The sequence below is a fragment of the Heterodontus francisci genome, chromosome 17, assembly GCF_036365525.1.
Source record: "Heterodontus francisci isolate sHetFra1 chromosome 17, sHetFra1.hap1, whole genome shotgun sequence".
NCBI lineage: Eukaryota > Metazoa > Chordata > Chondrichthyes > Heterodontiformes > Heterodontidae > Heterodontus > Heterodontus francisci.
Window position 1 is genome coordinate 33,486,983 of NC_090387.1, and position 23,066 is coordinate 33,510,048.

Sequence of the window (23,066 nt, forward strand, 5' to 3'; positions counted from 1 at the left end):
ACCCATCGATAACAGGTACCTGGAAGTGGCAAGGTCACTGTAATAGAAAAGAAACATCACAGATTCTAAATCAATATTGCTGGAACATTTATCAGTGTACCCACAATTAACAAACGGAACAAAAATGCAGTGATATGTAGCTTTGAAACATGCTTTCTGAAATACCGTTTTGTTAGAGAGAATGATTTATTATGGAGGAAAACAGGATTGTCTCATTTTCATTGAAGGAAAAAGTTCACATCTTGTGTCTCAAACATTACCTAGTCTACACTGCTAGCCAGACCATATATAAAACAAGTTAAAATGTATGTTTTTTTGAGACATTTTGGAAGTTGTTCAAATCAGACTAGAGGTTGATGTTAATAATACCGTGTTAAATGAATGGACAGGTTCCTGTGATCTCTCCAGTGTTTTTCATAATTCAATGAGAACAATATTTAACCTCTTTTTGTCTGCAGGGATCTGAATCTAGGTGGAGTACATGAACACACATCAGAGAAGCACACCATTGACCTGGAACCAAATAACCCTGTACGGAAACAGTTGGCAGATCTTCTTCTGGGAACTCGGAAGGAGCCTGTGTATGCTTTTGTTTATTTTACCGATCTGAGTACCAATAATGCTGCTGTTACCTCATACTTGAACTGGTTTTAGTGCGTGTCTGTGTGTAAGAAATATTGGATTTTCACCTGCTTACAGAAGGGTCCTTTGGAGAACATCCCTAAATTCATGAAGGAACAGGCCTCATGCATTTTCTAAGCATTACTGGGGTTTGTACATGTGTGGCCTAATATGGCTGTTAGAAATTACTCAACAAGTTCTCCCAGCTTTGCAAGTGAAGCTGGTCATTTGTAACTTAAGTGGTACATGAATAATCTGAAAAACATTGAATGCATCCTAAATAGGATTATCAGAATTCTTTTGAATGAAATACTTCAACCAGTTATCAGTCAAAGTGATAGCTAGAATATAGTTGAAAATATTGATAAAAGTGGGGGCGGCACAGTGGCGCAGTGGTTAGCACCGCAGCCTCACAGCTCCAGCGACCCGGGTTCAGTTCTGGGTACTGCCTGTGCGGAGTTTGCAAGTTCTCCCTGTGTCTGCGTGGGTTTCCACTGGGTGCTCTGGTTTCCTCCCACAGCCAAAGACTTGCAGGTTGATGGGTAAATTGGCCATTGTAAATTGCCCCTAGTGTAGGTAGGTGGTAGGAGAATGGTGGGGATGTGGTAGAAAATATAGGGTTAATGTAGGATTAGTATTAATGGGTCGGCACAGACTCGGTGGGCCGAAGGGCCTGTTTCAGTGCTGTATCTCTAAATAAAATAAATAAAAATGATAATGCCCAAGTGCATGAATGGAACTCAGAGTACTGATGCTCTGAGTAATGATATCACTAATACAAACTACTGTAGTAGTATAGAGTAGGGTTCTATAGATCAAAGCACCATTTCTATTTTGTTTGTACCTTTGGAAGCAGGTGCATGAAAAGTAGTTATACTTTTATTTTTGTGGAACAATGGTGCCAAAGTCTTCAAAATAATAAATTACTCAATACTCTGAAATGCTACAAATAAAAATAAACTGAGTGCCCTTTGTGTACCAGTATTTTGATCTCTTTAATAATATCACTGACTCTGAGTCCTATATGATGCATGGACAACATGTGAACTCTATTAGTAAGGGAACTAGTAACTACAGAAGTCCTGTCAAAACTCATGGCAGATTAGAAGACATATGAATTAGAAGCAGAAGTCGGCCATTCAGCCCCTCGAGCCTGCTCCACCATAAGATCATGGTTGACCTGTTTATGTCTCGAATTCCACACTCCCATCTACCCCAGATAACCTTTGATTCCCTTACCTAACAAGAATCTATCTCCCTCCGCCTTAAAAATATTCAATGACCCTGCCTCCACCACCTTCTGAGGCAGAGAGTTCCAAAGTCGCACAACCCTCTGAGAGAAAAAAATTCTCCTCATCTCTGTTCTAAAATGTTGGATTGGAGGTGGAGGTTGGAATCTATACTAACAAGAGTCAAAGGGGCATGGCTAAACATCTTTAGTTGCTAAAATTACTACTAGACTAGACACTTAACCTTAACATACAATAGTGATTTTGGCAATAAAAAAACTGTTGGAAATAAAAGTTGTTGTCTTATGGTTGTGCATTACCATTTGTCAGGCATGCTCAGAGGGAGCGCATTGTGGATGCACATCATGTGACATTTATTCATTAGTTGTGGTGGATAGGAAATCACAGTGTGCACACCCAGGATTTCCTGCAATATGCCCACTATCTGTGCTACTCCCCACTAAAGACGCTGGGTTGCAGAATTGGCCCTAGAGCACAAACAGAATGTGTTGATTTGATGTTTCTGTATAACTTTAATTTGCAGATTGATTTCACACATGTTGCCAAAATACATAAGAGCTCCGAATGGGCCAGATGCTAAACCTGTCGAACAGATGTATCCAGGTAAAATGACTTAATTACCTAACAGGAAAGCTTACCTATTTTTAAAATGATAAATTAAAATGTTTACTGACAACACTTAGCAAAGGATTTTATGAGGAAATCCATCTTTCAGTAATAGATATTTCATCAGAAAACCTCAGCTTCTCTTTGCTATAATGTAATCTACATAATCTGGTCTGATCTTCTACAATTGCTTTATTTAATTTTCCATAGTTTAGATTCCTTTAAAGATTAAACAAAATCCTGTGGAAAGTTGTTTCCCCTATTGAATGAAAAGTTGAACACACTAATTCCATCCATGACTTTTTATTCCTTTTTTACCCTGTTGCTAGGCAGTTTCATTTACTCTGTCCAAGTTCTGAATATCAAAATATGAGAGGCATAAATTTTGTCCCTGAGTGAGCACAGTATACCTTGCAGATATCTGAGATGTGTATCTTAAGTTTAATAGCACCAAGAACAGGGACGGGGATCGTGATGCGCGATTAACCCACATCTGTTTGTTGCAAAACGGGCAGCATATGAAGTGATGCATTTTGGGAGGACTAACAAGGTAAGGGAATATACAATGGGTGGAGGACCCGAGGAAGTACAGAGGGTCAGAGGGACCTTGGTGTACTTGTCCATAGATCACTGAAGGCGGCAGCACAGGTCAATAAGGTGTTTAGGAAGGCATGTTGGATACTTGCCTTTATTAGCTGAGGCATAAAATATAAGAGCAGGGAAGTTATGATGGAGCTGTATAAAACGCTAGTTAGGCCACAGCTGGAGTACTGTGTACAGTTCTGGACACCACACTATAGGAAGGATGTGATTGCACTGGAGAGGGTGTAGAGGAGATTCACCAGGATGTTGCCTGGGCTGGAGCATTTCAGCTATGAAGAGAGATTGGATGGGCTAGGGTTGTTTTCCTTAGAGCAGAGAAGGCTGAGGAGGGACCTGATTGAGGTATACAAAATCATGAGGGGCATAGATAGGAAGAAACTTTTTCCCTTAGCAGAAGTGTCAATAACCAGGGGACATAGATTTAAGGTAAGGGGCAGGAGGTTTAGAAGGGTTTTGAGGAAAATCTTTTCACCCAGTGGATGGTTGGAATCTGGAACACACTGCCTGAAGGGGTGGTAGAAGCAGGAACCCTCACAACATTTAAGAAGTATTTAGATGAGCACTTGAAAAGCCATAGCATACAAGGCTCTGGGCCCCAAGTACTGGAAAATGGAATTAGAATAGATAGGTGTTTGATGGCCGGCATGGACACAATGGGCTGAAGGACCTGTTTTTGTGCTGTATAACTCTATGACTATGACAACTTCATGCTGCCTGCTCACGTTAATGATTTCAGCGTCCAGCCAGTGCTAACTCCATTGTGATTGAGCAGGGGCTCAATATCATGAGTGGCTAGCACCAATTAAAGCTAATCTACACCTCTTAAAGGGGTGGTATGTTGTGGCTGGAGCAGGTACTGACAGTCATGCAGGGAGTGAATCTGACCTGTGTAACATTGAATAATAGCACAACATGGGAGAGAGAGGGCTCCAAGGGTTTTGATTGCTACACTCGATGCCTTGCTGCAAAAGGTGGGAAGGAGGGCAGGTGTCCTGTATCCAAACGAGGCCAGGAGGCCTTCCAGGCACATGCTTAGAAGGCAGTGGAACAGATAACCATTGAGGTCAATGTCGAGCATCAAGCCCTGAGGACTTGGATGCGGTGTCGCAAGAAGTTGAATGACCTCATATGGGTGGTCAAGGTCAGTGAATGCATTTTTAAATGACATAGACTACCACTACCCTCAGACAATGGTCTGTTCACCACAGCCCCATAACTCATCCAGAAACAATTTCTATCAATTAGGGCTCATAGTTGACATCCATATACTTCACCACACCCTCACACATTTAGCACTGCTGCAGGGCTCTGACACATAGTTTGCACACACTGCCAACTATTCAACCATGACGGCCACATCACCCAACAGTTTGCATAACGCTCACTGACACACTTTTCTCTCTCTCTGGCAGGACATGGTGGCGTTCAGTTGGAGGCAGCAGGAGCTAACCAGTGAGGGACAGATGCACTTGCATGTCCTGACCTGCATGGAGGAGACATTGTTGGGCATTATTAAGATGTCTATTGTTGAAGCCATGGGTCAGTGGCAGGCTGAAACCATTGACAATCAAAGTATCCTCATACCTAGTCCTCCTCCTCACATCCCACTTGCCCCTCATCCTATAATCTCTTCTGACTTACAAGCTGTACATGGTAGAAACATGCATCTATTACTTCCCCTCTCTCCCTGCAGCAGAGTTTTACCCTTGTGCCTTTCCCCTTTCAGATACTCATTCTGATCAGGCAGTGGAGGAAGAGCAGGAAGACAGTGATAATGAAGATGCAACATCACTCAATTTCACACTCTCAGCCACCAGCTCAGATACTGACACTCTGCATAATTTAGAGGATAGTATAGAGGTAGAATCTGCATATGGTGAGACATTGTGAACGAGTGACCTGCAGCCAAGGAAAGGGGCAAGGAGAGCATAGGTGCCAGCTTGCCGAAGGACGAGGTTCCACACGAGTTCCGCTGCCTACAGCTCAGATGAGCACTTCGATGGGGCAACCTGCAGAAGAAGGCTGATGGGTATGTACAACAAAATGCTTGGTGCATTGACAGGCTTGCCAGAAAGCCTGTGGTCAATGTCAAGGAACATGGAGGAGACGGGTACCAACGGAGACTGGGTCTGTGGCAGCTGGTGAGGGAACAATATACTTGACCTTGTCCTCACCAATCTGCCTGCCACAGATGCACCTGTCCATGACACTATTGGCAAGAGTGACCACCACACAGTCCTTGTGGAGACAAAGTTCCGTCTTCACATTGAGGATACTGTCCATCGTGTTGTGTGGCACGACCACCGTGCTAAATGGGATAGATTTCGAACAGATCTAGCAATACAAAACTGGGCATCCATGAGATGCTGTGGGCCAACAGCAGCAGCAGAATTGTACTCAATCACAATCTATAATCTCATGACCCGGCATATCCCCCACTCCACCATTACCATCAAGCTGGGGGAAAACCCTGGTTCAATGAAGAGTGCAGGAGGGCATGGCAGGAGCAGCACCAGGCATACCTCAAAATGAGATGTGAGCCTGGTGAAGCGACAATCCAGGACTACTTGCATGCCAAACAGTGTAAGCAGCATGCGATAGAGCTAAGCGATCCCATAACCAACGGATCACATCTAAGCTTTGCAGTCCTGCCACATCCAGTTGTGAATGGTGGTGGACAATTAAACAGCTAACTGGAGGAGCTGGTTCCACAAATATCCCCATCCTCAATGATGAGGGAGCCTAGCACATCAGTGCAAAAGATAAGGCTGAAGCATTTGCACCAATCTTCAGCCAGAAGTGCCGAGTTAATGATCCATCTCAGCCTCCTCCTGAAGTCCCCAGCATCACAGATGCCAGTCTCCAGCCAATTCGATTCACTCCACGTGATATCAAGAAACGACTAAAGACACTGGATACTGCTATGGGCCCTGACAACATTCTGGCAATAGTACTGAAGACTTGTGTTCAGGACCTCACTGCACCCGTAGCCAAGCTGTTCCAGCACAGCTACAACACTGGCATCTACCCGGCAATGTGGAAAATTGCCTAGGTATGTCCTGTACGCAAAAGGCAGGACAAGTCCAACTGGCCAATTACTGCCCCATCAGTCTGCTCTCAATCATCAGTAAAGTGATGGAAGGTGTCATCAACAGTGCTATCAAGCATCACTTGCTCGGTGACGCTCAGTTTGGGTTCCACTAGGGTCACTCAGCTCCTGACCTCATTACAGCCTTGGTTCAAACATGGACAAAAGAGCTGAACTCAAGAGGTGAGGTGAGAGTGACTGCCCTTGACATCAAGGCAGCGTTTGACCGAGTATGGCATCAAGGAGTCCTGGCAAAACGAGTCAATGGGAATCGGGGAAAACTCTCCGCTAGTTGGAGTCATACCTAGCGCAAAGGAAGATGGTTGTGGTTGTTGGAGGTCAATCATCTGAGCTCCAGGACATCACTGCAGGAGTTCGTCAGGGTAGTGTCCTAGGCCCAACCATCTTCAGCTGCTTCATCAATGATCTTCCTTCAATCATAAGGTCAGAAGTGGGGATGTTCGCTTATGATTGCACATTGTTCCCTACCTCCTCAGATATTGAAGCAGTCCGTCTAGAAATGCAGCGAGACCTGGACAATATTCAGGCTTGGGCTGATAAGTGGCAAGTACCATTAGTGCCACACAAGTGCCAGGCAATGACCATCTCCAACAAGAGAGAATCTAACCATCTCCCCTTGACATTCAATGGTATTACGATCACTGAATCCCCCACTGTAAACATTCTGGGGGCTACCATTGACCAGAAACTGAACTGGAGTAGCCATATAAATATCTTGGCTACATGAGCAGGTCAGAGGCTAGGAATCCTAAGGCAAGTAACTCACCTCCTAACAGCCCAAATCCTGTCCACCATCTACAAGCACAAGTCAGGAGTTTGATGGAATGTTCTCTACTTGCCTGGATTGATGCAGCTCCAACAACATTCAAGAAGCTTGACACCATCCAAGACAAAGCAGCCCGCTTGATTGGCACCCCATCCACAAACATTCACTCCCTCCACCACCGACGCACAGTGGCAGCAGTGTGTACCATCTGCAAGATGCACTGCAGCAATGCACCAAGGTTCCTTGGACAGCACCTTCAAAACCCGCGACCTCTAACACCTAGAAGAACAAGGGCAAAAGATATATGGGAACACCACCGCCTGCAAGTTCCCCTCCAAGCCACACACTGTCCTGATTTGGAACTATATCACCGTTCCTTCACTGTCGCTGGGTCAAAATCCTGGAACTCCCTTCCTCACAGCACTGTTGGTGTACCTACCCCACGTGGACTGCAGCGGTTCAAGAAGGCAGCTCACCACCACCTTCTCGAGGGCAATTAGGGATGGGCAATAAATGCTGGCCTAGCCAGCAACACCCACATCCCATGAACGAATAAAACAAACTTGGCATTGGACTATACACAGAGCTTGGAGCCCATCCATTCCACCTTTCTAACTCTTCACACACTTATTGATGCAGCCACGATGCACCACCTGATGGCCAATGTTGCAGCTTTCATTGCAGTAAAAGCATCAGCCACCCAGTGTTTAAGTACTGTAGTGGAAGCTCAGACTAGTGCCATGCAAGTTCGGACTGCTGCAATCATGGCAGCGGATTAATGTGCAAAGGAACGTGCAGGGTGTCATAACAGCCCAGCAGTTTGTCCTCTGGGGGAGTGGCTCCATGGAGAACAAACACGCTGTCATCTTTCATGATGACAGCATTCGTCCTCCCATCCCTGTTACTCCACCAGTGCTCTTGCTCTTGCCTGTTCGCCAGCCAGCCCGGACTGTTGCCACCCATGCTGAGATGGTGCAGTCCAAAGCTGGGCCTTCTAGGCCCAGAGCTGCTCAGAATTATTCTCCAAATCCATCTGCAGCATCCTCCACTGAAAGTCAGCAGCCTTCCACCAACCATGCTGCCGCCACTAGGGTAGAACTGCATAGGGGCACTAGGATAGGCAAAAGCAAGACAGGCATTAAGGGAATGTACAAGGGTGATTATTGACTTTTGTATGCAAGATGGCATGATTTCTTTTATAAATTTGGTTTGGAATGTTTATTTTGTGGTGGCTTTCATTTTTGCATTGTGGCCAAGCAGATGCAGTGATGGTCAATGACAGAGGAAAAGGAAGGTGTGGGACTGTTGGTAAATAGGAAATTGGGGTTGTGATTACAGGTATTGCAATCAAATGAGTTAGAGATACAGCACTGAAACAGGCCCTTCGGCCCACCGAGTCTGTGCCGAACATCAACCACCCATTTATACTAATCCTACACTAATCCCATATTCCTACCAAACTTCCCCACCTGTCCCTATATTTCCCTACCACCTACCTATACTAGTGACAATTTATAATGGCCAATTTACCTATCAACCTGCAAGTCTTTTGGCTTGTGGGAGGAAACCGGAGCACCCGGAGAAAACCCACGCAGACACAGGGAGAACTTGCAAACTCCACACAGGCAGTACCCGGAATCGAACCCGGGTCCCTGGAGCTGTGAGGCTGCGGTGCTAACCACTGCACCACTGTGCCGCCCTTCATGCAAAGCTTGGTCAGAAAGGAACTGCATAGGTTGTGTCCTTTCTTCCTTTTTCTCCACTTCATGCTCCTGCTGCTCCCCATATAGCTGGTGGTAAGAGCTGTCCCCTCAGAATCATAGAAAGTTTAAGGCACAGAAAGAGGCCACTTGGCCCATCCTGTCTGCGCCAGCCGAAGAACGATCCACCTATTCTAATCCCACCTTCCAGCATTTGGTCTGTAGCCCTGCAGATTACGGCACTTGAGGTGCATATGCAGACTCCTTTTGAATGAGTTGAGGGTCTCTGCCTCAACTACCCTTTCAGGCAATGAGTTCCAGATCATCACCATCCTCTGGGTGAAAATGTTTTTCCTCCTCTCCCCTTTAATATTTCTACCAATCACTTTAAATCTATGCGCCCTTGTCACTGACCTCTCTGCTAGGGTTAATAGACTCTTCACCTTCACTCTATCAGGCTACTCAAAATTTTGTACATTTCAATCAGATCTCCCCTCAGCCTTCTCTGTTCCAAGGCGAACAACCCCAGCCTATCCAATCTTTCCTCATAGCTGCATTTTTCCAGCCCTGACAACATTCTCGTAAATCTCCTCTGTACCCTCTCTAGTGCAATTACATCCTTTCTGTAATGAGGTGACCAGAACTGCACACACAACTCAAGTTGTGGCCTAACCAATGAGTTATACAGTTCCAGCATAACCTCCCTGCTCTTATATTCTATACGACAGCTAATAAAGGAAAGGATTCCATATGCCTTCTTAAGCACCTTGTCGACCTGTCCTTCAGGGATCTGTGGACATTCACTCCAAGGTCCCTCACTTTCTCTACACTTCCCAGTATTTTTCCATTAATCGTGTATTCCTTTGCCTTGTTTGACCTCCCCAAATGCATCACCTCACATTTCTCTGGGTTGAATTACACTTGCCGCTTTTCTGCCCATCTGACCAGACCATCAATATCTTCCTGCAGTCTACAGCTGTCCTCGCTATCTACCACACGGCCAATCTTTATGTCATCTGCAAACCTCTTGACCATGCCCCCTACATTTACGTCCAAATCGTTAATATATACCACAAAAAGCAGGGGACCCAGTACTGAGCCCTGCGGAATGTCACTGGAAACAGCCCTCCAGTCACTAAAACAGCTGTCAACAATTGCCCTTTGTTTCCTGCCACTGAGCCAATTTTGAATCCGCCTTGCTGCATTTCCCTGGATCCCCTGGGATTTTATTTTTTTAACCAGTCTGCCATGTGGGACCTTGTCAAAAGCCTTGCTAAAATCCATGTAGACCACATCAACTGCACTACCCTCATCTATCTTCCTTGTTACTTCTTCAAAAAATTCAATCAAGTTGGTCAAACAAGATCTTCCCTTAACAAATCCGTGACCATCCTTGATTAACCTGTGCCTTTCTAAGTGACAATTTATCCTTTCTCTCAGAATAGATTCCAATAATTTGCCCACTACTGAGGTTAGACTGACTGGCCTGTAATTATTCAGTCTATCTTTTACTCCCTTTTTAAACAGAGGTACACCATTAGCAGTTCTCTAATCCTCCGGCACCACACCTGTATCTAGTGAGGACTGGAAAATGATGGTCAGACCTTCTGCTATTTCCTCTCTTGCTTCTTTTTAACAGCCTTGGGTACATCATGGTGAGATTGTGTAGTATGCAGCAGACCACCACGAATCTTGACACAAGCTCTGCCAAGCATTGCAGAGCTCCCCCAGAGTGTCCAGAGAGTGGAAATGTCATTTCAGCACACCAACGGTCTGCTCTGTCACATTCAGTGTGGCTTCCATTGTATGCGAGTTGTGTGTGTGGTTGTGCGCCAGAGTCATTACTGGACTTGATTACTGCACACTAACCCACAAAATAGTCACCGTTACAGCAGTGATGAACTTTGCCATAAAAGTATTCTGTTTGGGATTTTGTCCATTTAAGCAAACATATTGAGGATGTAAATCAAAATTGTTCAGCAAAATTTAATAACATTTATTTCTTCTAAACGGCTGCATTAAAAACTTTTCGCCATTGACAGAGCATGAAAATAGTTACCTGAATGTTACAATGGAACTACAAAGGCACGTTGGTAAGGATGCAAATGATTCGGACAGTATCTTGGAATGGTGGGTGATACAGACCAAAACCAAAGAATGTAAACAAAATGAGTGTAATGAACTGCAGATGGTCATCTTTAATGACAAGGTCAGCCCACCAAGCCTGGGCTTCCTCGCTGGACATGGGTATGTTTCTTGCAGAAATGTAACTGTAACAATTGTTTTCTTTACATAATAAAGCTTTGGTAAAATATTCTGTATATTAATGATGCAGTAGCTAGAACTGGAAATAATTAAATATTAAGACATAATTTAGATATATTTCAAAATGTCTTTAATCAATTGAGCAGAAACAGGAGTTAAAATCCAAGCCATGAACTTGTCACTCTTTACTCACTTAATGGTCATTTAATGCCACTGTTTTCGTGGGTGGTTCGGGCATCTGCCTGATTCAGCTGACAGCCTCATAAATACATGTAAATCGGGGTCATATAATGTCATTAGGATCCCAATGCAATTGTAACTGCCTACTGAACAGAGCCACTACCATGTCTTTGAGTACCTTCATTAAGGTTTTAAAACTAAAGGCTTCAACAACTCTCAAAAAGCTCATCTTGCAATTGATATGCTTCCTGCAACTATCACTCTGTGCCCAGCAATTTCCTGAATGCTGCAATGTGAGCCTGTGTGGAATGAAATCTATTAATGCACCAACTTAAAGCCTATTATTGCCTCTCAGGGTTTCTGAGTCCCTTTTTTCAAAATTAATCAAAAAGTAACTTGAGTGAATTTCAGTGACTTCAGTTTCATATTCAAAAGTATCAAGTCCTTATTTCTTATTTCAGAGAAAGAAAAGAAGAAAAAAAGAACCCCTTGCATTTATATTGGCCCAGATTTTGTGATTGTAATGGTCGTAATGTCAGCGTTCTCCATCAATACTTCTCCAAAACTGACAGGAACCTCTGGAATCCACACATACACAGTTAAATGCGGAAATCCAGAAGGTGCTATCAGTGATTCTACATTTCCCCACAGGCAATGTTCGCATGGCTGCACAGAAACCCAAGAATCTCTGTAGGCTGCCCACAGATCGGCCTCTAAATTACCACTCATGAGCGACCGCACAAAAATTTAAAGGGCTGCACACTTAAATAATTAACCCGTGCACTCTGAAAAGAATTAGAAGGAATGTTGCCCAAAGGGTGCACTGTTGCATCCCACCCCCCCCCCCCCCCCCAGACTGTAATCAATTAGAAATCATTGAACTGACAAGAACTTCTACTCTTACACTCTTAATCTTGCATCAAAGACAAGCCTCAAAAAAAACATTACACCTTTTTTGAAAGGGGTGTAACTGGGTTTTTAAAGGCATACCAAGTTCATAGCCTCATTGGTCCTGAAAGAGTAATTTTATATTTATTGACTGTCAAATGTCTCCATTATGATGGGAAATTCCACATTTTATAAATTTTTTGAAGTTTTGTACAATTTTTTGTTGGTTCATGGCTGTGGCCAGCATTTATTGCCCATCCCTAAATACCCTTGAGAAGGTGGTGGTGAACCGCCTTCTTGAACCACTGTAGTTCGTGTGGCAAAGACACTCCCATAATTCTGATAGGGAATTCAAGGATTTTGACCCAATGACAATGAAGGAACAGTGATGGGGGAGGGAGATGGTAGCATAGTGGTAATGTCACTGAACTAGTAATCCAGAGGCCCAGGCCAATGCCCTGGGGGCACGGGTTCAAATCCCACCACAGCAGCTGGTGGAAATTTGAATACAATTAATTCATAAGTTCAATTGAACTTCTTAAGTTAATTATTAATAATAAAATCAGGAATTGAAAGCTAGTTTCAGTAATAGTGCCTCGAATTTAACATCGATTATTGTAAAAGGTTCACTGATATCCTTTGAGGAAGGAAATCTGCCGTCCTTACCTGGTCTGGCCTACATGTGGCTCCAGACCCACAGCAATGTGGTTGACTCTTAACTGCCCTCATAAATGGCCTCGCAAGCCACTCAGTTGTCAAGGGCAGCTGGCCTTGCCAGCGATGCCCAGATCCCATGTAAGAATAAAAAATATATCTATTTCCAAGTCAGGATAGTGTGTGACTTGGAGGGGAACTTACAGCTGGTGGCATTCCCATGTGCCTGCTGCCCGTTCATTTAAGTGGTATAGCTCGCTGGTTTGGAAGGTGCTGATGAAGAAACTTTGGCGAGTTGCTGCAATGCAACTTGTAGATGATACACACTGCAGCTACAGTGCGTCGGTGGTGGAGGGAGTGAATGGCACCCCATCTACAAACAATCAAGCGGGCTGCTTAGTCCTGGATGGTGTCGAACTTCTTGAGTGTTGTTGGAGCTGCACCCATCCAGGCAAGTGGAGAGTATTTCATCACACTCCTGACTTGTGCCTTGTAGATGGTGGACAGGCTTTGGGGAGTCAGGAGGTGAGTTACTCGCCTCAGGATTGTTTATTTATTTTAGAGATACAGCACTGAAACAGGCTCTTCGGCCCACCGAGTCTGTGCCGACCAACAACCACCCATTTATACTAACCCTACAGCAATCCCATATTCCCTACCACCTACCTACACTAGGGTAAATTTACCTATCACCTGCAAGTCTTTGGCTGTGGGAGGAAACCGGAGCACCTGGCGAAAACCCACGTGGTCACAGGGAGAACTTGCAAACTCCGCACAGAATCGAACCCGGGTCCCTGGAGTTGTGAGGCTGCGGTGCTAACCACTGCGCCACTGACCTGCTCTTGTAGCCACGGTATTTATATGGCTACTCCAGTTCAGTTTCTGGTCAAAGGTAGCCCCTAGGATGTTGATAGTGGGGGATTCAGCGATGGTAATGCCGTTGAATGTCAAGGGGAGATGGTTAGATTCTCTCTTGTTGGAGATGGTCATTGCCTGGCACTTGTGTGGCGCGAATGTTACTTGCCACTTATCAGCCCAAGCCTGGATATTGTCCGGGTCTTGCTGCATTTCTACACTGACTGCTTCAGTATCTGAGGAGTCACGAATGGTGCTGAACATTGTGCAACCATCAGCGAACATCCCCACTTCTGGCCTGATGATTGAAGGAAGGTCATTGATGAAGCAGCTGAAGATGGTTGGGTCTAGGACACTACCCTGAGGAACTCCTGCAGTGATGTCCTGGAGCTCAGATGATTGACCTCCAACAACCACAACCATCTTCCTTTGCGCTAGGTATGACTCCAACCAGCGGAGGATTTTCCCCCTGATTCCCATTGACCTCAGTTTTCCTATGGCTCCTGGATGCCATACTCGGTCAAATGCTGCCTTGATGTCAAGGGCAGTCACTTTCACCTCACCTCTTGAGTTCAGCTCTTTTGTCCATGTTTGAATTAAGGCTGTAATGAGGTCAGGAGCTCAGTGGCCCTGGCGGAACCCAAACTGATCGTCACTGAGCAGGTTATTGCTAAGCAAGTGCTGCTTGATGGCACTGTTGATGACACCTTCCATCACTTTACTGATGATTGAGAGTAGGCTGATGTGGCGGTAATTGGCCAGGTTGGACTTGTCCTGTTTTTTGTGTACAGGACATACCTGGGCAATTTTCCACATTGCAGGGTAGATGCCAGTGTTGTAGCTGTACTGGAACAGCTTGGCTAGGGGCGCGGCCAGTTCTGGAGCACAGGGCTTCAGTACTATTGCCGGAATATTGTCAGGGTCCATAGCTTTTGCAGTATCCAGTGCCTTCAGTCATTTCTTGATATCACGCAGAGTGAATCGAATTGGCTGAAGTCTGGCATCTGTGATGCTGGGGACTTCAGGAGGAGGCCGAGATGGATCATCAACTCGGCACTTCTGGCTGAAGATTGTTGCAAATGCATCAGCCTTATCGTTCGCACTGATGTACTTGGCTCCCCAATCATTGAGGTTGGGGATATTTGTGGAGCCACCTCCTCTAGTTAGTTGTTTAATTGTCCACCACCATTCACGGCTGGATGTGGCAGGACTGCAGAGCTTAGATCTGATCCGTTGGTTATGGGATCGCTTAGCTCTGTCTGTCGCATGCTGCTTATGCTGTTTGGCACGCAGATAGTCCTGTGTTGTAGCTTCACCAGGTTGACACCTGATTTTGAGGTATGCCTGGTGCTGCTCCTGCCATGCCCTCCTGCACTACTCATTGAACCAGGGTTAGTCTCCTGGCTTGATGGTAATGGTAGAGTGGTGGATATGCTGGGCCATGAGGTTACAGATTGTGCTTGAGTACAATTCTGCTGCTGCTGATGGCCCACAGCGCCTCATGGATGCCCAGTTTTGCATTGCTAGATCTGTTTGAAATCTATCCCATTTAGCATGGTGATAGTGCCACACAACACGATGGACAGTATCCTCAATGTGAAGGCGGGACTCCGTCTCCACAAGGACTGTGCAGTGGTCACTCCTACCAATACAGTCATGGACAGAAGCATCTGCGGCAGGCAGATTGGTGAGGACGAGGTCAAGTATGTTTTTCCCTCGTGTTGGTTCCCTCACCAACTGCCGCAGACCCAGTCTAGCATTTATGTCCTTTAGGACTCGGCCAGCTCGGTCAGTAGTGGTGCTACCGAGCCACTCTTGGCGATGGACATTGAAGTCCCCCACCCAGAGTACATTTTGTGCCCTTGCCACCCTCAGTGCTTCCTGTAAGTGGTGTTCAACATAGAGGAGTACTGAGTCATCAGCTGAGGGAGGGCGGTAGGTGGTAATCAGTAGGAGGTTACCTTGCCGATGTTTGACCTGATACCATGAGACTTCATGGGGTCCGGAGTCGATGTTGAGGACTCCCAGGGCAACTCCCTCCCTACTGTATACCACTGTGCCACCACCTCTGCTGGGTCTGACCTGCCGGTGGGACAGGACATACAAGGGGATGGTGATGGCAGTGTCTGGGACATTGTCTGTAAGGTATGATTCCGTGAGTATGACAATGTCAGGCTGATGCTTGACTAGTCTGTGGGACAGTTCTCCCAACTTTGGCACAAGCCCCCAGATGTTAGTAAGGAGGACTTTGCAGGGTCGACAGGGGTGGGTTTGCCGTTGTTGTTTCCGGTGCCTAGGTCGATGCCGGGTGGTCCGTCCGGTTTCATTCCTTTTTATTGACTTCGTAGCGATTAGGTACAACTGAGTGGCTTGCTAGGTCATTTCAGACGGCATGTAAGAGTTAACCACATTGCTATGGGTCTGGAGTCACATTTAGGCTAGACCAGGTAAGGACAGCAGATTTCCTTCCCTAAAGGACATTAGTGAACCAGATGAGCTTTTACAACAATCGACAATGGCCATCATTAGACTAGCTTTTAATTCCAGATTTATTAATTAAATTCAAATTCCACCTTCTGCTGTGGTGGGATTCGAACCCATGTCCCCAGAGAAATACCCTGGGTCTCTGGGTTACTTGTACAGTGATAATGCCACTACGTCACTGCCTACCCTATTGATGAGGCAGGTGAAGATGGTTGGGCTCAGGACACTACCCTGAGGAACTCCTGCAGCAATATCCTGTGGCTGAGATGATTGGCTTCCAACAGTCACAACCATCTTCTTTTGTCCTAGGTATGGTTCCAGCCAGTGCAGAGTTTTCCCCTTGATTCCCATTTACTTCCATTTTACTAGGGCTCCTTGATGCCCTACTTGATTAAATGCTGCTTTGATATCAAAGGCAGTCACTCTCACCTCACCTCATCAATTCCACTCTTCTGTCCATGTTTGGACCAAGGAATGAGTTCTGGAGCTGAGTGGACCTGACGGATTCCAAATTGAGCTGTGTTGAGCAGTTTATTCGTGTGTAAATGCCGCTTGATAGCACTGTCAACGACACCTTTCATCACTTTGCTGATTATTGAGAATAGACTGATGGGGCAGTAATTGACCAGATTGGATTCATCTGCTATTTGTGGACAGGGCTTACCAGAGCATTTTTCCATGTCAGGTAGTTATACTGGTATAGCTTGGCAAGGGGCGTGGCTGGTTCTGGAGCACAAGTTTTCAGCACTACAGTCTGGATGTTGTCAGATCTCACAGCCTTTGCTGTATCCAGTGCACTCAGCTGTTTCTTGATATCATATGGAGTGAATCTCATTGGCTGAAGTCTAGCATCTGTGATGATGGTTTGTTTATGATATTTTAGCTTATATCTTGATCCCATGTGTAGGTCCCAATTATTTATTTCGCTATCTGTAAAACTTAGAAATTAGAAGTGAAGGGATTCAGTGGCTTTTACTTTCCTGGTTTGCTGTCTGGAAGAATACTTCAATGTGACTGGCTGCTATCAGTGCTGCTGGATGCCTGGTGATCCCATTGGCTTGGTGCCAGATTTAAACTGGCATCTGGAAAGTGGAAAACTGTGCCACAGAGATCACTAGATCTTGTGGGAAGCTTTCTTCTAGGTCAGTGGCGAGCACTGTTGCTTCGCCACTGACTACAAAATCCAACCCATAGCAATTTCACCACAGGACATCCCAAAGCGCTTCACAGCCAATTAAGTACTTTTGAAATGTAGTCACTATTGTAATGTAGGAAAGTGCCTTACAGCAATCCCTGAGTACTAACTACTTTGAAACATCAACCTAGATAATGTGCTCACCTTTGGAGTGTGGCTCAAACCCACAATCTTCCAACCTAAAAGGACTGGATCAATATTTGTTGTAAAGCAGGATTGAGGGTTATAGAAATATTAACAAAGTTGCCTTAATGTTTTCAGGGAACATTAGGGAAGAAAATCAGTGTTTCCTAAAGTAAGGTATCGACAGGTGTGGGATGGAGGAGAATCCATCATACATGGCCTCTGGATGGAGCAGGATTGACAAGCTAAATGGCCTTTTCTTACTTTGGATTTTCTTATTTTTCAGAATAATGGGTCTTTACGTCTCAATTGTGCTGGTTGTTGGAAAGTTTGTGCGAGGTTTCTTCAGTGAAATCTCATATTCCATCATGTTCGAAGAGCTGCCTTGTGTGGATCGTATCTTGAAACTGTGCCATGATATCTTCCTTGTGAGAGAGAATGGAGAGTTGGAGGTGGAGGAAGAGCTCTATGCCAAACTGATCTTCTTATACCGGTCACCTGAAACAATGATTAAATGGACTAGAGAGAAGGATTAACAGATGCCTGTTTCTTCTTTTCTCCTTATCTCTTTATTTCTTTCTTCCTGTCTCTTCTTTGTCTTTCTCATTCTGTCTCTGTCTTTCTGTCTGTCTGTTTCTGACTTCTCCTCTTGGCTGAGCCAAGTTGAATGTGCACATTCTGATTATTGGAAGAGTTACCTCAGATTGTCAAAAATCTTTTTGCCTACTTTACCTCCTCTTTAATTGTTCATGTGGGAGCTACTTGCCTTCATTGGTCTTAATAAAATGGACTTAATGTCTTGGAACACAAACACTACTCGATGAGGTTGACTTAAAAACCTGAAATGAATTTATGGCAATGTCGTATTGCTGAAGACTACATGTTGAATCGAGGAGAAACTGGTCTATCTTTTGTTTCCACTATCTGCTTCTACCAAGAAAAACAATGTTATTTTTTTTCTGAATACTCATTTTGACTAATCATTTTAGTTTGAGTCGGAGCTACAGTACAAACTATTTACTCACAAAACAAGGAAAACTAAACCTATTGTCTACAGGTATTGGACTTGTGGAAACTCGAGGAAGATTGACAATACTCTTCTGCTTTCTATTCAACAAAATGCAAAGCTGTTCATGTTCTGTAATGAACGAACAAAGAAGTAGAAACCTAAAAGCATTATTGATACTTTTATATTTTTAAAAAGATGTTAACTATTTTAGGACTATTTTTGGGAAATGAGTGGTTGCCAGGAGACCATTTATTCAGAAACATCATTGAGTGCAAAGATAGATACAGAATCCAATGGGAACTCTCATGAAAACCTTTATAATAAGATGTTAAAGGATCACAGAGATTTTGGCACACTGAGAGCAGGAAGCTGGATTGATTCAATAATATTACAACATTAGCGATGTAAACACTGCAACATCAGAGGGAGTATCAAATCACTATTTTCTTGTATATTTTGTTTATTTTACTCAGTTTCATGGTTGATGAATTTACAACCCAATATCATTTTCTGAGTGCCTCTGATTCTCAGAGTAATCTGACTGCAGGTAGTGGTGATCTGCCCAAAAGCAGGTCCTCTGCTCATTTCTCCATGCCTCACAATACTACATTTTCCTCTTCAATTGCTCTAAAGAGCCTCCCATTTTTTAACTTCTATGAGAAATGAGCAATATGACTAGGGAAAATGTACATGAGGTGGTTTCTCATTGCCTTCCTCATGTATGTTTTAAAGGAAATGCATGTCCTCTTCCCGAAGGATCCTCTGACTGTAAGCAGCCGTTGTCCCTCGAGGTAATCTGACTGTAGTAAATGGAAAATTACTATTTTTTATGAGATTAACTTTCACTGCACTTATCAATGGGGCTTTTGTGCAACCGGCCAATCAACTACTTTCTGCTGAAGATCATGTTGCGGTTGATTATAAATATAGGATATCCAAGTGCACTAATCTGATTTTATTTTAATGTACAAAAAATATTGGTAAGGGTGAATGGGAATTGTATAGATTGCCACTTTTTTTTCTAAATTAAGGATGTCCTTTGAATGGCAATGATTGTAAATGTTTTCCTCATTATGTTAATAAAACATGATTCCTAGGCTGGGAAAAGATTTAATAGCAAGCAGTCTGGTACATGAGTTGAAAGCTGTTAGATAATGTTATAAATTCCTTGTATTTTTCTGCATTAGACCAATGCATTATATGTTTGTGACTGGTTGGGATAACAGCTTTAAAAACAAGGCACTTCTAGTCTGATTTGGAAAGTTCTCTCTTTCTTGTATCTCGTACATTTCAAATAATACAGAAGTGGGATATCTTGTACTAAAACAGCACACATAAAATTATCAAAAATTCTGTAAAGTTGTACTGTTCAGGCAAAATTTTAAATCATTGGGAAAGCAAACTATTAAGCAATCCTTTTTGAAGGCTCTAATTAAATCTTAAAATTTTGTTCATAATTATTTTGTGAGCAGAGATTTGCAGGCCAGTAATTGAGTTTTAACTCTCCTCCATAAGGCTTCCTCCTCTTTGGCTCCAAGAAATGGTTTGAAATTGAAAAGACACTTAAGACCTTCATTTATAAACCCAAATGTGTAAATGCTACGAAGGGAATATGGTCCAGTCTAAAATGTAGTCGATACAAGAGTCTGCCTACAATGTTTGCAGTAGTAATATTTATCCCTGCATATACTACACCTATAGCCTAATTGCTCATGGTTTATTGCTCCCCTTGGTAACCTGGTTAATAATGGTTCTGAATAAAACCCAGAATTTTTTTAAATACATAATTTTTCCTGTTCTGAAACCTCTTTGCTGCTTGGATATTGTAAAATATATCCGATTCTATTTTGCACCTACTGCATCCAGTACAAATATGCCATGATAACAAGGTTGTTACAGACATTCTATTCTTTTAGTGTACAGGCTTTTAACTATAATTACACAAAGATCATGAACGGGTCTTGCACTACTTGTGAATCAATACTAGGTTGAAGTGATGGGATGGCACAGGTGAAGAATGATGTGTTAAGTCTACAGATTCAGTTGTAGTATAAACAGGCCCTGACATAACATCTTTTCTGTAAATATGTGAAAAATATGACATTGTTTCACATCTGTCCCGCACAAGGGTAGCATTTATGTATGAAAGTTTAAGACCTGCTCTTGAACCCAAAGATCCATTCAATGCTTTCCTTTCTGAATCAATAAATTTGTATCAGGTCTGGAACCTGAGTCCTAGGACTTGAATAAACAAGTTTGCCAATGTTGCTAAGCAGTGAGATGCCCTGGAAGTTCAGATTTTTGAACATAGATTTGCTTGGACATTCTCATTGATTTAAGTGGAAATAGAAATTGAGTGGTTTGTATAAGAGGTGACAAATCCACATGCCAGTTTTTACACCCAGGTTGCAAGTTAAAAATCTACACCCTGGTATCATAATGCAATTGTTTATACTTTTAAATATGCAAATGGACATGTTACTGATGAGGCTGCTTTAATTTGCTATTGTCAAATTTAAAAAAAAATTACAATGGAACAGAGGGGGGAAAAGAGCAAATCAATATTTTTCTTAAATGACATTGAAACTGAACTCCAATGAGGATCATCCAACTATGTTGATGTATGTTCTTTTCCCTACTGTTGGTCAATTTACTACCAGAGCAAGATGTATTTTGAATCTGTAATTATTCATTTTGATAAAGAATAGATATGGTGCTCCCATATCAGACTTTTCCTGCACTCTATGTCTTCCAGTTTTTTTCTTGATTTTCCTGTGTACACCTGATTGCATACTTTCCATCAGTTAATGTATTTTGCCCAAAATTAGAAATAACGACCAGAATTTTTCCCAAAAGGTAGGTAGTCCTGCTGCTGGGAGTGATGTATGCAGTGAGGTTTCTTAGCTCTTTTTCACCCTATTATGCCTCATTTACTAAAATGCTTGCCCCAATTTCAATACAGTCAGCAAAATTGATGTGAGTGGGTGGCGAGACCCTGGGCGACATTGTATTGGCTGCAGCCAATTCAGAGGGTCGGCAGCCTGGCAACGCCACTGAAAGGTGGCCACTGCTGAGGTTGCAGGAACAGGAGGCCACCTTCATATTGAGGTGCCCTCGAAGGTCAGGTAAAATTTATTTTTACAAACTAGGTCCTACCTTAACTAAGTCACAGCTGAAGCTATAAATTGTATTAATGTAAACAATTACAATTGTAAATTACACACTAAATTGTAATTTTTGCCGCTTTATGTAAAGCTGAATGGTGAAACTGAGAGCTGTTCGCACAGAGCTATTTTGAGTAACTTATGAAAAAAAGAAAGCTCTCACCACTGCGTTTTATTTTGTAACTGTACAATTTTATTTCTCTCCTCAAAAGCAAACTTTTCCATTTTCGTTCCACTGAAAGGTAAAAATTTTGGCAGGCAGGTCCCAGCGATCGGGAGAGTGCACCCTCCATCAATGGCACCGCAGCTAGGGGCGGTAGGGTGGGTTGTGGGGTGGGCATTGCCGCTGGACCCCTTTGTAGGCCATGGAGCAACCATAAAGGATGACCCACACCCCCTCTTTCCCCACCCACGGGAGGCTGCCAGGGTTTACATGGCGGCCCCTCCCGATGCTGCTAAAATGCCGGCGGGGGCAGGAAATATCCCTTAATTGGCCACTCGCCTCGAGTCGGCAGGCGGCTGCGTTGCTGATATTCCCCTGCCGCTGAGGATGTCCCATGGCGGCAGGAAGACATTGGTCTCCCTTCCCATTGCCTCCAGCAATCCAGCCCAACCTTTCTGATGAAGAGCCCACATCTAAAACATCAATTTGTATTTTCTCTCAACAGGTACTAACTGGCCTGCTAAGAGTTTTGCAGCATTTTTCTGTTTTCATTTGAAGGTATGTGTAAATTGCTTCAAATTTCCTTAAAAGCAGGCTGCAGCCATGTAAACTTGAAATTAGTTTATTTTGACAGTGCAGGAAATTACCACGTGCAGCAATAGGAATTTAAATTCAATTATTAGGAACATAAACCAAAATAATATAATTTCAATGTGTTTCATTATTTGGACAGATGAACAATTATTTTACTAGTGTACTAACCACATCTATATAAAATCCTGTCACATTCTTACAAAGCTGTAAAATTTTATGTAAACCCATCTCAGAGCATCACACATCAATTTTGCTGTTTTCAAATTGGGACAAGTGTTTTAGTAAATGAGGCATAATAGGGTGAAAAATAACTAAGAAAACTCCCTGCATATGTGATGATATTCTGCTTGAATTTTCTTAAGCTTTTAAATACAGGCTACAAAAACAGTATCTATTATATACAGTGTCTGCAGCACATTTAAGCCTGATTTTTCATCATTAGCTAGCATTTCACACTAATATGTTGACTTGGATAAGCACTAAAGAGTTCACTAGTAATACTGCACTTTTTCACATAATTAAATACACTTCGATAACTACCAAGCCAATGTATTACTATTAGTCTTTTAAAATATGAATTCCCATGTTTTAAATTGATGTGCTCAAGGTGTTGAAACTACAAATCCTACTCCAACTGAAGTTGCATGGATAGAATATGGACATGGTCGCTTAGAATGCTTCAGTTAATCTGTTGAATTTCTGACTGAAGATATGACTTTCATAGGGTGAAACAGTCTTAAAATGTGTCCTTTTAATTTTTTTGCAAGAGGCTTTGCCAACTTGTGAACAGTTTTGCAAAATATTTTGTTTGTTTTATAAATTCAATGCACAATTATG

General features: G+C 43.3%; 1 protein-coding gene across 6 annotated transcripts in view; it reads left to right on the forward strand.

Annotated features, from left to right (window-relative positions):
• Nucleotides 1-21,048, forward strand: part of piezo1 (piezo type mechanosensitive ion channel component 1 (Er blood group)) — a 394,374-nt gene extending 373,326 nt beyond the window's left edge. For all 6 annotated transcript variants that reach the window (XM_068049232.1, XM_068049233.1, XM_068049237.1 and 3 more), the window contains 4 exons: nt 459-581; nt 2,395-2,474; nt 10,698-10,902; nt 17,586-21,048. In XM_068049232.1, the coding sequence (XP_067905333.1) occupies nt 459-581; nt 2,395-2,474; nt 10,698-10,902; nt 17,586-17,835 (658 nt within the window). In that variant the 3' untranslated portion in view covers nt 17,836-21,048. The remainder of the gene's footprint in view (nt 1-458; nt 582-2,394; nt 2,475-10,697; nt 10,903-17,585) is intronic.
• The last annotated feature ends 2,018 nt before the right edge of the window (nt 21,049-23,066 follow it).